Source organism: Sminthopsis crassicaudata, chromosome 4 (assembly GCF_048593235.1).
Source record: "Sminthopsis crassicaudata isolate SCR6 chromosome 4, ASM4859323v1, whole genome shotgun sequence".
In the NCBI taxonomy this organism is placed as follows: Eukaryota; Metazoa; Chordata; class Mammalia; order Dasyuromorphia; family Dasyuridae; genus Sminthopsis; species Sminthopsis crassicaudata.
Window position 1 is genome coordinate 92,292,130 of NC_133620.1, and position 12,198 is coordinate 92,304,327.

Genomic DNA, 12,198 nt, shown 5'->3' on the forward strand with positions numbered 1-12,198 from the left:
TGTCATTTCCAGGTTCTCTCCCTACCTCCATCATTCTATAAAACCTTCCTCTCTGAAAGTTATGCAATTCATATCAACTACCCAACAAAAATCTTGGTAGCTATTATCTGCAGATCTCTAGTTTACTTCCTTCACTTCCTTCCCCAACTAGTTCAATATCTAGCTCACAATTTTTCTTTCCTCTTTAACTCCTACCTTCATCATAAAAAGGATCTCTTTTTCTCTCTCCCTCCCCTCTACCCCCTCTCTCCCCATATATGTATAGATGTGTATATACACAGATATAGACATATACACATATATATACATACATATACACACATATAAGTATATATACATTAAGTGTGGTATAGACTCTCTCAAATACCCTAACCACACAGTTCCTCAATTTACTCAGTTCCCATGATCTATTCCTCTACTCTCAGTCAGTCACACACAAAGATGGTCATGTCTTTGATCTTAACATCCAAGTGAATCACCTCCATGTTCAAGAATTCCAAAATCCCTTTAACCAACCAATACTCATTGGTTTTCTTCCTTTCCCTTCCTTACCAAATCCTGGCCGCTCAAACCACTTCCTCTGCATTAGCGCCTCTTCTCTTTTCTTTGTCTTGACTACTTAATGATCCAATACAACTCAGTGCTGTCCTCTTCTCTTTAGTCCCTGGCTCCCTGACCATATTGCTGATTATGTTCTGACAAGCCTCAACTTGAGCTGCTACATGAAGATAGAGCCAACTAAAATTTTATGTGACACAACTTTATCTGGGCCCTCACTGTCACTAGACAATCCTACATTTCCATCATCAACTCATTATCCCCTTCTCCACAGCAACTATTCCAATTGTTTTTGTACCTCCTCAAACCTCCCGCAGTTCTCTCTACCTCCAGCCTCTCAGATGAGAATTTTCCTTCATGTTTTACAGAAAAAAATTTAAAGTTATTCACAGTGAATGATCTCATACCTTATCATTCAGATCCTTCCACTTCTTCTACTTCACTCCTGTGTCACACTTACTCCTTACCAAGGCTAACCTCTCAAACTGCATAAACAATCTCATTCCATTCTATCTCCTCCAACAGAATGTCCCATATTTCATCTCTATTCTATCCCTTTTCTTAATCTTTTATTCTATCGCTTTTCTTAATCTTTTCCTTATGTACCAACTCATTTCTTATGATTTACAAATATGTTCATGTTTTCCCCAACCTCAAAAAAAACCTCTCCCTTAATCCTTTCACCTCCACTAATTCTTACCCTAAAACTCCTCTGTCCTTTCTGGACAAACCTCTTCTCTCCTCTGATACCACCACCATCTTGGTATAGGGCTTCATCACTTCATGCTTGGACTACTGAAATACCCCAAGCCCTCCTCTGTTCAGCCATCAAAATGATTTTTTTAATTGCAAATTTAACTACATCAATCATCTACTCAATAAACTCTAATGTTTTCCTATTTCCTCTAGGTCAATACAAATACAAAATCCTCTTTGTTGTTCAAAGCAATTAATAATTTAACATCTCCCCCTCCAGGCTTATTTCACTTTATTCCCAGTCATATCCCATTAAATTCAATGATATTGGCCTTTTTTCTGTTCCATGACCAAGATACTCCATTGGTATTTTTCTAGCTGACCACCATGTGTAAGATGATATCCATCATCTTTGCCTGATGACTTCCCTAGTCCCTCTTTCAAGTCTCAACTCAAATAGTACCTATCACAGGAGGACATTCCTAAGTCTTCTTAATTCTAGTTCCTTTCATCTTTTATTTCCTATTTATCCCAGATATAGTTTATCTAGACAAATTTGTTTTCTTCTTGTCTCCTGTATCAGATTTAATCTCCTTGAGGACAAAGACTACCTTCTGCCTCTTTCTGTATCCCAGGTGCTTAGCACAGTACAAAACAGAAACTTAATAAACATTAAGTTATGTCCAAAGATGAAAAACAAAGATTCTCTCTAAAATGTTAACCATCGAAAACTGGAAATTAGTATGGCAGAAATTAGATATGGATCCACACTTAACACCATATACCAAGATAAGATCAAAATGGGTCCATGATTTAGGCATAAAGAATGAGATCATAAATAGATTAGAGGAACAAAGGATAGTCTACCTCTCAGACCTGTGGAGGAGGAAGGAATTTATGACTAGAGAAGAACTAGAGATCATTATTGATCACAAAATAGAAGATGTTGATTACATCAAACTAAAAAGTTTCTGTACAAACAATACTAATGCAAACAAGATTAGAAGGGAAGTAACAAATTGGGAAACTATGTTTACAGTTAAAGGTTCTGATAAAGGTCTCATCTCCAAAATATACAGAGAATTGATCCTAATTTATAAGAAATCAAACCATTCTCCAATTGATAAATGGTCAAAGGATATGAACAGATAATTCTCAGATAATGAAATTGAAACTATATCCACTCATATGAAAGTGTTCCAAATCACTACTGATCAGAGAAATGCAAATTAAGACAACTCTGAGATATCACTACACACCTGTCAGATTGGCTAAGATGACAGGAACAAATAATGATGAATGTTAGAGGCGATGTGGGAAAACTGGGACACTAATACATTGTTGGTGAAGTTGTGAAAGAATCCGGCCATTCTGGAGAGCAATTTGGAACTATGTCCAAAAAGTTATCAAACTGTGCATACCCTTTGATCCAGCAGTGCTACTACTGGGCTTATATCCCAAAGAAATACTAAAGAGCGAAAAGGGACCTGTATGTGCCAAAATGTTTGTGGCAGCCCTTTTTGTAGTGGCTAGAAACTGGAAGATGAATGGATGTCCATCAATTGGAGAATGGTTGGGTAAATTGTGGTATATAAATGTTATGGAATATTATTGCTCTGTAAGAAATGACCAGCAGGATGAATTCAGAAAGGTTTGGAGAGACTTGCATGAACTGATGCTGAGTGAAATGTGCAGAACCAGCAGATCACTATACACTTCAACAACAATACTGTATGAGGACATTCTGGTGGAAGTGGGTATCTTCAACATAAAGAAGATCCAACTCACTTCCAGCTGATCAATGATAGACAGAAACAACTACACCCAGAGAAGGAACACTGGGAATTGAATGTAAAATATTAGCACTACTGTCTATCTACCCAGGTTACTTATACCTTCAGAATCTAATACTTAATGTGCAACAAGAAAATTGGATTTACACACATATATTGTATCTAGGTTATACTGTAACACATGTAAAATGTATGGAATTGCCTGTCATCTAGGGGAGGGAGTAGAGGGAGGGAGGGGAAAATTTGGAAAAATGAGTACAAGGGATAATGTAAAAAAAAAATTACTCATACATATATACTGTCAAAAATTATAATTATAAAATTAATAAAAAAAAGAAAAAATAATAAAATAAAAATAAAATGTTAACCATCTCTTCATTTCTTTTAGAATGCCTAATTCAATTATTTTCATTAGACTGCAAACTCTTTTGGGAGCAGGTAGTGTCTTCAGCCTTTCTTTGAGTTTCCAGTGCTTAGCAAAGTGCCTGACATGCAGGCATTTAATAAATGTCTGCTGACTGACTTGAATGAAGGGAAAGACTGATGATAAAGACTTCATCTAACAATAACTAATAGCAGCTACACACCAAATCAATAAGTGCTTCTATATCTAAAGATATTTCAAATAATTATATGTATATTATGTTCCTGAAAAACTAAAGAACTAGCAACCAACCCTGAATATAAAAAAATATATTTAAATTCATCCAGATAAGTGAAAAGATTTATAGGAATTGTAACAATCTTAACCTCTTTCGATGCTGTCAAAGTGCTAACTCCACAAGATCTATCCTTATTCTTCCAGTTGCCATTACCACCCTCAGAAAGTACTCTGCATTTATTTATTTAATATTTTATTTTATCTGTGTACATGTTGTTCCATGACACCAAACAGAATGTTATTTTGATAGGAACTGTATAATTTTTGTCTTTGCTTCTCAAGCACCTAGAAGAGTATCCAAACTATAATAGGTGCTTTAATAAAAATTCTTGTTGAATAAAGAAAAATGTTGTGAAATACACAATAAATTTTAGAAGTGCTATATCAACTCCTATAAAAATAACAACTTTATTAACTCCATGAAGAAATTAGATCACAAAGAATAATACATTTCACACTTAATATCTGATAGTGTTAACTACTACTAAATCAATTGTAAAGAAAATACTTGCTATTTTTAAATAGTTACTATTTTTATTTATTTTTTTCCACATCTCTATTTTTCCAGTCATGATTTTCAATAAGTTACAGACTGGCCTAAGAAATTAAATGGGAATTTTGAGGGAGTTTTGCACAAACACATGGAGATTAATAGATAACACAGAAAAGATTTAGAAAATCAGAAATGCATAAAATATATGTATAGTATTGTATATCATCAATATATTTTCTCTTTGACTTTTCTGGTATGAAAGGGGGGCAAGAAGTAGCAAAAAAATTTACACCAGTATCCAGATCACAAGGGCACTATACCCCTAATCCCATTCCCTCAATGTGTAAGGGCTTACTAACAATATCTGACCTTGCATTTTGGTTTGCTACTACTAAGTAGCAAGACTTACATGAACTGATGCTGAGTGAAATGAACAGAACCAGAAGATTGCTGTACACTTCAACAACAATGCTGTATGAAGATGTATTTTGATGGAAGTGGATAACTTCAACATAAAGAAGATCCAACTCACTTCCAGTTGATCAATGATGTACAGAAACAAATACACCCAGAGAAGGAACACTGGGAAATGAATGTAAATTGTTAGCACTACTGTCTATCTACCCAGGCTACTTATACCTTCAGAATCTAATACTTAACGTGCAACAAGAAAATTGGATTTGCACACATATATTGTATCTAGGTTATACTGTTTCACAAATACCAACTTAAATAGTCATATATCAACTGTATCCTACTATAAATAAACGAAGTCCTGTCAAAACAAATGCAGAATTATAGAAAACAACTATTCAAATATCTCTTTGTCTTTGAAGGACTTTATTATTTGTTATTCAAATGAAATGTGAAAATAATATTATAAAATATAAAATTCTCAAAAATGAGACAATATGACAATAATTTGCTTTTTAGCCCATTTAATTGATAATATCGTTTGTAAAAATACATATATACATCTTTGATTTTTTTAAGTAAAAAAAAAAATTGCCTCAATGGAAAAACAGTGGATCTACTATATTAGAATTAAATTAAGTAGCTTTTTTTTAAACTATGAAAACTAATTCATCCATATTAATAGAAACAAATACAGAATAAATCATTGAAGTAAGCAGGTAATTTCAAATTTACAAATTAAACATTAGTTTTACTGCTATTATCAACTGAAATAGAATGCTAAAAAGACTTACTGAAAATATTAAAAGAAAGAAAAGCAGAAAAAAGAGGCTGAAAAATCAATAATCAGCTATATTTATGGATATTGAATATGAAATAAATTATAAATAGGATAAAAATGCTCTAAAATCTCAGTGGAAAAAAACCATACAAAAAGCACTGACTCACTGGTAGGAGACATGGAATTCTCCTTGACCTCCATTGGCACTTCCAGATTCTTCCTTTCGCCATTATCACTAAGCCACTACTCCTTTGCTGAGATTAATTCAATCCAATTTTTCATTCACTCAAAATCCTGGTAGCCATTACCATCGATCCTGATGGCATTTTCCTTTCTGCTTTAATGAATTAAATACCAATCTCATAGTATTTCTTTCTACCACAACTTCTACTTTCATACAAAAAGGATTTAAACATACATACTGATGATTCTTTAACCATCCTAACTAGTTCCTTCAAATATTCTTCAAAAGAATGTCTCCGTATAGCCCTTACTTTCTCTCTTACCTTCAATCTCTCCCTGAGTTCCTTCTTTGTTGCCTACCAGTACACCTATATCTCTCCCATCCTTAAAAAAAAAAAATCCTCACTTCATCCAACTATCCCTTCCAGATACTTATCTATCTTTCTCTTCCCAATTTCTCACCTGAACTTGTCTCTTCTTACTGACTTCTAAACCCTCTGGAATATGATTTTTAATCTCATCATTCAACTGAAAATGCTTTCCTCAAAAATAACAATAAACTTTAATTGCAAAGTCGAGGCACCTTTCTTCAATCCTAATCCTTCCTGGTCTCTGAAAAAACTGGCAACAACCCTCTCTTCCTGGATATCCTCTTCATCACACCTCCTTCCTTATTCTTCTAAATATCTGAGGGCTACTTCTCAGGGTTTTGGTTTGGTTTGGTTTGGTTTTTGTAGATCACACAATTGGGGTCTCCCAAGACTCTATTCTGGGCCATCTTTTCTCTCCCTATGCTATCTCATTTAATGTGTCATCAAGTGCCACAGACTAAATTACATCTATACAGATGATTCATAAATCTATCAAGATGGCCTAAATTAAGCTCCCATCCCACTTCACCAATTTCCTTTTGGATATCTCAAATTGGATTATCGCATAAGAAGCTCAAAAGCTCAAATTCAAAATGTATAAAACAAATTTATCTGTTATCTTCACCCAAAAAAAATCTTCCCCATCTCTTCCCAACTTTCCTATTCCTAATAAGGAGACCTACATTTTCCCATTTACTCAGGCTTTCAACCTCAGTTGTCATCCTCTATTCCCTTACACTCACCTTACACATCCATTCTGTTGCCAAGCCTTGTCATTTTACCTTCACAACATCTTTTATATGCATCCCTTCTGTCAACATAAAAAGCAACCACACTGATGTAAGCCTTTATCATCTCCTACTTAAGCTATTTGCAGTAACCTAATTAATCTCTCTTACTAAAGCCTCTCTACATCCAATTTCATCCTCTACTCAGATGAAAAAGTATATTACTCAATAAACTTCAATGGCTCCCTATTATTCCTAGGATCACATAGAAAATACTGTTTATCAGTTAAGTTATTCACAACCTGGTGTCTTCAAACACTCCAGTTTTCTTACACTTTACTCACCTCTACAAACCCTATATCCAGCTATACTGTCTTACTTGCTTTTTCTTACAAGACACTCCTCCTAACTTCATCCCCCAGGCCTAAAATACTCTTTCTACATAATTTTAACTCCTAATTTCCCTACTTTCTTGAAGACTCAGCTCAATTCTCATGTTGAGAAAAGGTCTTTCCCAGTACCAACTTCCTCCATAGTTCCTTCCCTCTAAAATTATCTTTAATTGACTCTGTATATACTTTGCATGTATACAGTTATTATATATTGAATCCTCCATTAGAATGTGAGCTTCTTGGGAGTAGGGACCCTGTATTTGTCTTTGTATCCACAGTACCTGGCACACAGTAATTGCTTAAAAGTACTTATTGAGAAACTGACACAAAAAAAGACTGTGATATAAATTAAACATAATTTCACAATAAATAACCATAGCCTACATTTTAAAAGTCTTTTGCATTGTATATTCCCCAAAAATATACTTTATAAACTTTACTTGTGAACACTCAACAGAACCAATAATCTAGTAAAATGTCTTAGACTTCAGACCTAAAGTTTCAATATGATAATTTAGTATTTCATATTGGGGTGAGGAGGGAGAGGGAGTAGGGAATGGTATGTTTAGGTGAAATCGAGGAAGAACTTAAGTGGTCTGAAGAGTGAAAATGTACAAATGTCATAAAAGTACTTTAAGATTGGATAAAGCTACATTAACACTTTACAAGTTGCTTAGGCAAGTCTTCCCACTTTAATGCCTTGATTAAATCAGAGATGTCAGAGTAGATAGTTGTGCTAAGATTTTTAAGATATGAAAGCAATCCCAGCTCTCTTATGAGCCAAGCAGTTCTTTAATGTAAGTGGTTCTAGCAATTTAAGAATATAATGCTACCAACCTGCTTCTCTCATTCTCACTTATTCTTGAGTTTGGTATCTAAAGCTAAAAGGAATGGTCCTAGACTTTTTACCAGAGTCCACCTGAATGCCACAGAATTCTATATCCAACCAAAATGCTAAGAAAGATAACCCTACACATGACTAACAAATTTGTCAATTTCATAAAAATCATGCTTAGTTAAAAGGAAACAAACAAGAGAAATCGCTTCTTTCCCTCCCCCCCCCATTAAAACAATGTTGTCAGAACTAAGAGTTAAAGATTTACAAAATATTTTTTCGTGCATTATTTCATTAGTCCATCAACAACCCTATGGAAGAAGAATCCAATTTGCAGATTAATAAAATGGGCTAAAGAAGAATATATGACTAGTCAGTGATCATATTATGCCAGAGACATGACTTGAAACTAAGTCTCTCCATATTTCAAATCCAGCATTCATTGAGCACATACAATGCCTCTCTTCTCAAATATTTTCATGACTGGCAGTAGAAAATTGATTGATATTCCTCTAATTCACCTAACTCAAAAACTTCTGTGAAGTAGGAGCAAAGCTAATTAAAGAGTCTAGCATATTTCTTTCTTTTAAACCAGATACCTATAGTAAGCACAAAGTGAGGAATATACCCTAAAAATACAAAACAGCATCTTCTCAGTAACTGGTAGTTTTAGAGAATTGCCTGAGGCACTGAGAGGTCAACTTACTGGCTTAGGGTCAGACAAACAGTATGTCAGAGGAGAAACCTGGATTCAAGTCTTCCAGACACTAAGATCAGTTTTCTACCTTATACCACTAGGAAGAAGCAGTAGAAGATCTTCTACAAAGATCAAGGGAGATTTGACCCCAAAACACATTTACAGAGACACAAGAAAAAAAAATGAAAGTAAACTAGTGAAATTGCTAAATAAACTATAAGAAATTCAAGCTATACAGATATGATTTGCTTTTTTCACAGTATTTTGCTAATTGTGAGACAGTTGTAGAGCACATATTTGTCACTTATTGCTGGCATTATCATGTTTCAAATTTAACATTAATATGTGTAGTAAAAGAAAAAAAATTCTTAAAGACAAGTACCTTCATTTTCAAGAGCAGGACATTTCACCTTCAACACCAAGTCAAAAGTTCTTTCTGGATTTTCTCTATAAGGAAAAGAATTCAGTTAAATGTATGTAGAAAGAGTTAATTTTTCACATTTGTTAAGTTTCTTAATAGTAAAATGTTTTTCCTCTTCTCAGTTTATCCATAAAATTACATATTTTTGTTACAAGCTTTCATTCTCACTGACTACTTAAAAATGCTTTACTTTATCTTATAAAAAGGAAATCTACAAAAGAGTCTCTCACTAATCCTTCAAGAAACAACCAATCTGAGGAAAGGGAAAAAAAAAAAAATCCAAAGACCAAATCTAACCTGGAGAAGCTGTTTCACTAAGTCACAAAATTTTACAACAAAAGTTAGACCATAATAAAAATGCTAATAGCATATTCATAAATTTGATTACATGTTTAAAGTTTTGTATATTTGTTATTAGATTACCTATTTAGAAGCTTTAGAGTTATGATAGAGTATTTTATTTTATATTAAATATTCTTTAAAAATTTGTAGCTTGTGTTTTTCTGTCTAGCTACCTAAGTATAGGATTCATCTAAGAATGAAATTTGTAAAAACACACTGAGGTCTTCCTGAGAGATCACACAGTGGTGATTAATTTCCTTTTCTGATAGAACAGAAAAGATTAAAAACCACTTCTGTTCATATGAATTCCAAGACTGTTAATATCTTGGTACTTCATTTTAAAATTGTTCATACTTCCTTTCAGAAGTTAATCCTACATAGAAATCAGCAGGGGGAAAAAAAAAAGTTTGTGAATTACAAGTCTCCATTGTCTTGGAACACACAGTAAGTGACAAATCACATATTTTTAGATTAAGCATTCATTCCCTGTTCATTCACTCTCAATTTATTTCAAGTGGACAATTCTGAAGGATTCTATATTCTCACAGTATTAGTAAAGGGGGAGGGTTTTTTTGAGGTAGACAAGGTGATTAGTGTCAGGATCATTTCCTCCAACCTTTGAAAACATTTCAAGTGGAAAGCCAGTCATCACTTAAGCATAAATACAGACCTAGAAAACTTTCATATATTTTAAAATTATTTAGCTGTTCATGTTTATTGGGTGGTACATAAAAATTACATTAAAAAATTCTCCCAAATTTTAAAGTTAAATTTCACTTAATTATATCAATATTTAAAGTGAAAGGAAGACAATTTCACCCAAACTTAAATATGTTATTTTGAAAGGGTCAAAGAAAAAGGAAGAAAGAAGTAACCTTCCCAAAATTAGTTGGCAAAAATATTAACTAGCACTTAGTATTATTGTAAGGCCAGCAAAATACTTGACATGTTATGTCAACAGTTTTATTAAGAAAATTCAGAAGTTGTTTTAGGATCAAATTAGAAAATAAGTATTTTGCTTGGAATATCTTATAGTGCTAGTTAAATGCTTGCTATTATTCTATCTTGTAATGTTATAATTCCCAGCATTAAACCTTCATGTCCAGTTATTCTTATGCATCAAATTAAACAAATATTCTATCACTAGTCACAAAAGTGTGAAAATAGTCTAAACAACACTTTGAAAACTTTAAAGCGATATAAGAATGTGAGGTATTATTGTTGTCTTATGTATCTATCATACCCATTCAGTAATCCTTATTTGTCAAACTAAAAAAATATTAGCTCATAAGCCATAGCATTGGTACTATTGGAACATCCTCATTTGGTCAGATAAGTTTGGAATGCCTTGTGACCAGTCAAGAATTGCAGAACGGCACCCCCCCACACTCGCCCAAGATATCCTAGCCACCCACCCTCGAGGACAGAAAAGCCTTCAGAACAATGAAGTATGAAGTGACACCTTTGAGGCTCACATCACACACACACAGAGTCTGACACATTAGATAAAGAAAAAGAAACCTCAGAGGAGCGTGGGAGGTTAGGGAATGGATGTCAAGAGGAGAGGAGACGAATTCCGCCATCCCCCAACACACACACTCACACAAAAGCACACAAACACACTCACACCCCTCGGGGGATGAGGTTTGCAAGCCTGGGTGTATCCATCCCGGAGGCCCTCCCCGCTTCTCTTACGGCTGGAAGGACCAGAACGTCCCGGACCGGGGCTAGCGCAGCTGCAGCTGCTGCGGGACAGGACGCCCTCGGGTTGATCCGGCAGCTCGGTCCCCACTGCTCAAGACAGGAGACTCGGAGTCCTGGGAAAGGAAGGCTTTGAGGCCTAGCTCTCTCCCCAGGGGGCAGAAGAAGGGGCTGAAGTGGTCGCCCCGGGAGTCTCTCCGCGAGTCTCCCCCTCCCCCAAAGCTCTCAGAAGTGGTTTCTCCGTCCCGATTCGTCCTCCCCTCCCCCCTATCCTTGGTGCTAGGGAGGGCGGGGTAAGGAGGAAGCAGGACCTTAATATGCTCAGAAGCTGGACCCTCGCCCCTCACTCACTTGGTCCTGCAGTCCATGATTACATGTCGAGTCCGAGCTCAGCCCGCTCCGTTGCTCGCCTAGACCCTCGCAGCCAGCCTCGGGGGTCGGCCCCTCCAGGAGGTGCAGTTCCGTCACGGCCGGAGCTAGTGGTCTCGACCGGAGGCGTCGGCGGCTGCGCGGAGACCGGCTCACAGCGCGGGGGGCTGGGGAGCCATGGCCCGTGGCGGCGGTGTGCCCCGTAGTGGGTCTCTCCGTCCAGACCGGCTCGGCCCGGCCTTGGCCACAGCTCCTCTCTCTGACAGCGGCGCCGCCCCCGCCAGCTCCAGCTGCTGCCCAAAGCTCTGGCCCTTCAGTTCCTGTGAGGGAGGGAGGCCGCCGTGGCGCCGGCACCTTCAGCGAACCAGGAAGTGCCGAGGAGCGGGGAGTGAGGGGGGAGCCGCGGACGCCTCTCCTGGTGGCTACACCTGGTCCTCGGGCCCTCAGGCTGCAGCCCTGGGCGAGGCCCGGGAGGAGGGAGCGCGCCCTAGGGTGGAGGAGGGGGGAGGGGAGGGGAAGAGGGAGTGGGGCTGGGGGGAGGGGAAGGACAGTCCGCGCAGCCCAGAGAACCTGGGCACGCGTCCCTTCGTGACTCAGCTCGAGGGCCCGCCAGGTGCCTGGCCCTGCACACCCCCGGCCGCGCGCGCGCTCATATACACGCGCGCACACACACACTCACTTCGCTCCGAGGCCGCCCTAGAGGTCAAGATCCAGCTGTTCTTAGTGGGACTATCGAACTCTGGCTCTTGACTGTTTCCCACAC

The 12,198-nt window shown here is 37.1% G+C and overlaps 1 protein-coding gene across 6 annotated transcripts in view; it reads right to left on the reverse strand.

The window, feature by feature from the left end:
* The window catches only part of DENND1B (DENN domain containing 1B), a 317,390-nt gene extending 305,508 nt beyond the window's left edge, over positions 1 to 11,882 (reverse strand). For 4 of the 6 annotated variants that reach the window (XM_074308679.1, XM_074308673.1, XM_074308676.1 and 1 more), the window contains exons 1-2: positions 11,418 to 11,882; positions 8,985 to 9,049 (exon numbers count right to left, since the gene is read on the reverse strand). In XM_074308679.1, coding sequence (XP_074164780.1) covers positions 8,985 to 9,049; positions 11,418 to 11,434 — 82 coding nt within the window. In that variant the 5' untranslated portion in view covers positions 11,435 to 11,882. Of the gene's footprint in view, positions 1 to 8,984; positions 9,050 to 11,060; positions 11,077 to 11,417 lie in introns of those variants that run through there. The other 2 variants (XM_074308677.1, XM_074308678.1) reach the window with 2 other exon arrangements.
* Between the last annotated feature and the right edge of the window lie 316 nt (positions 11,883 to 12,198).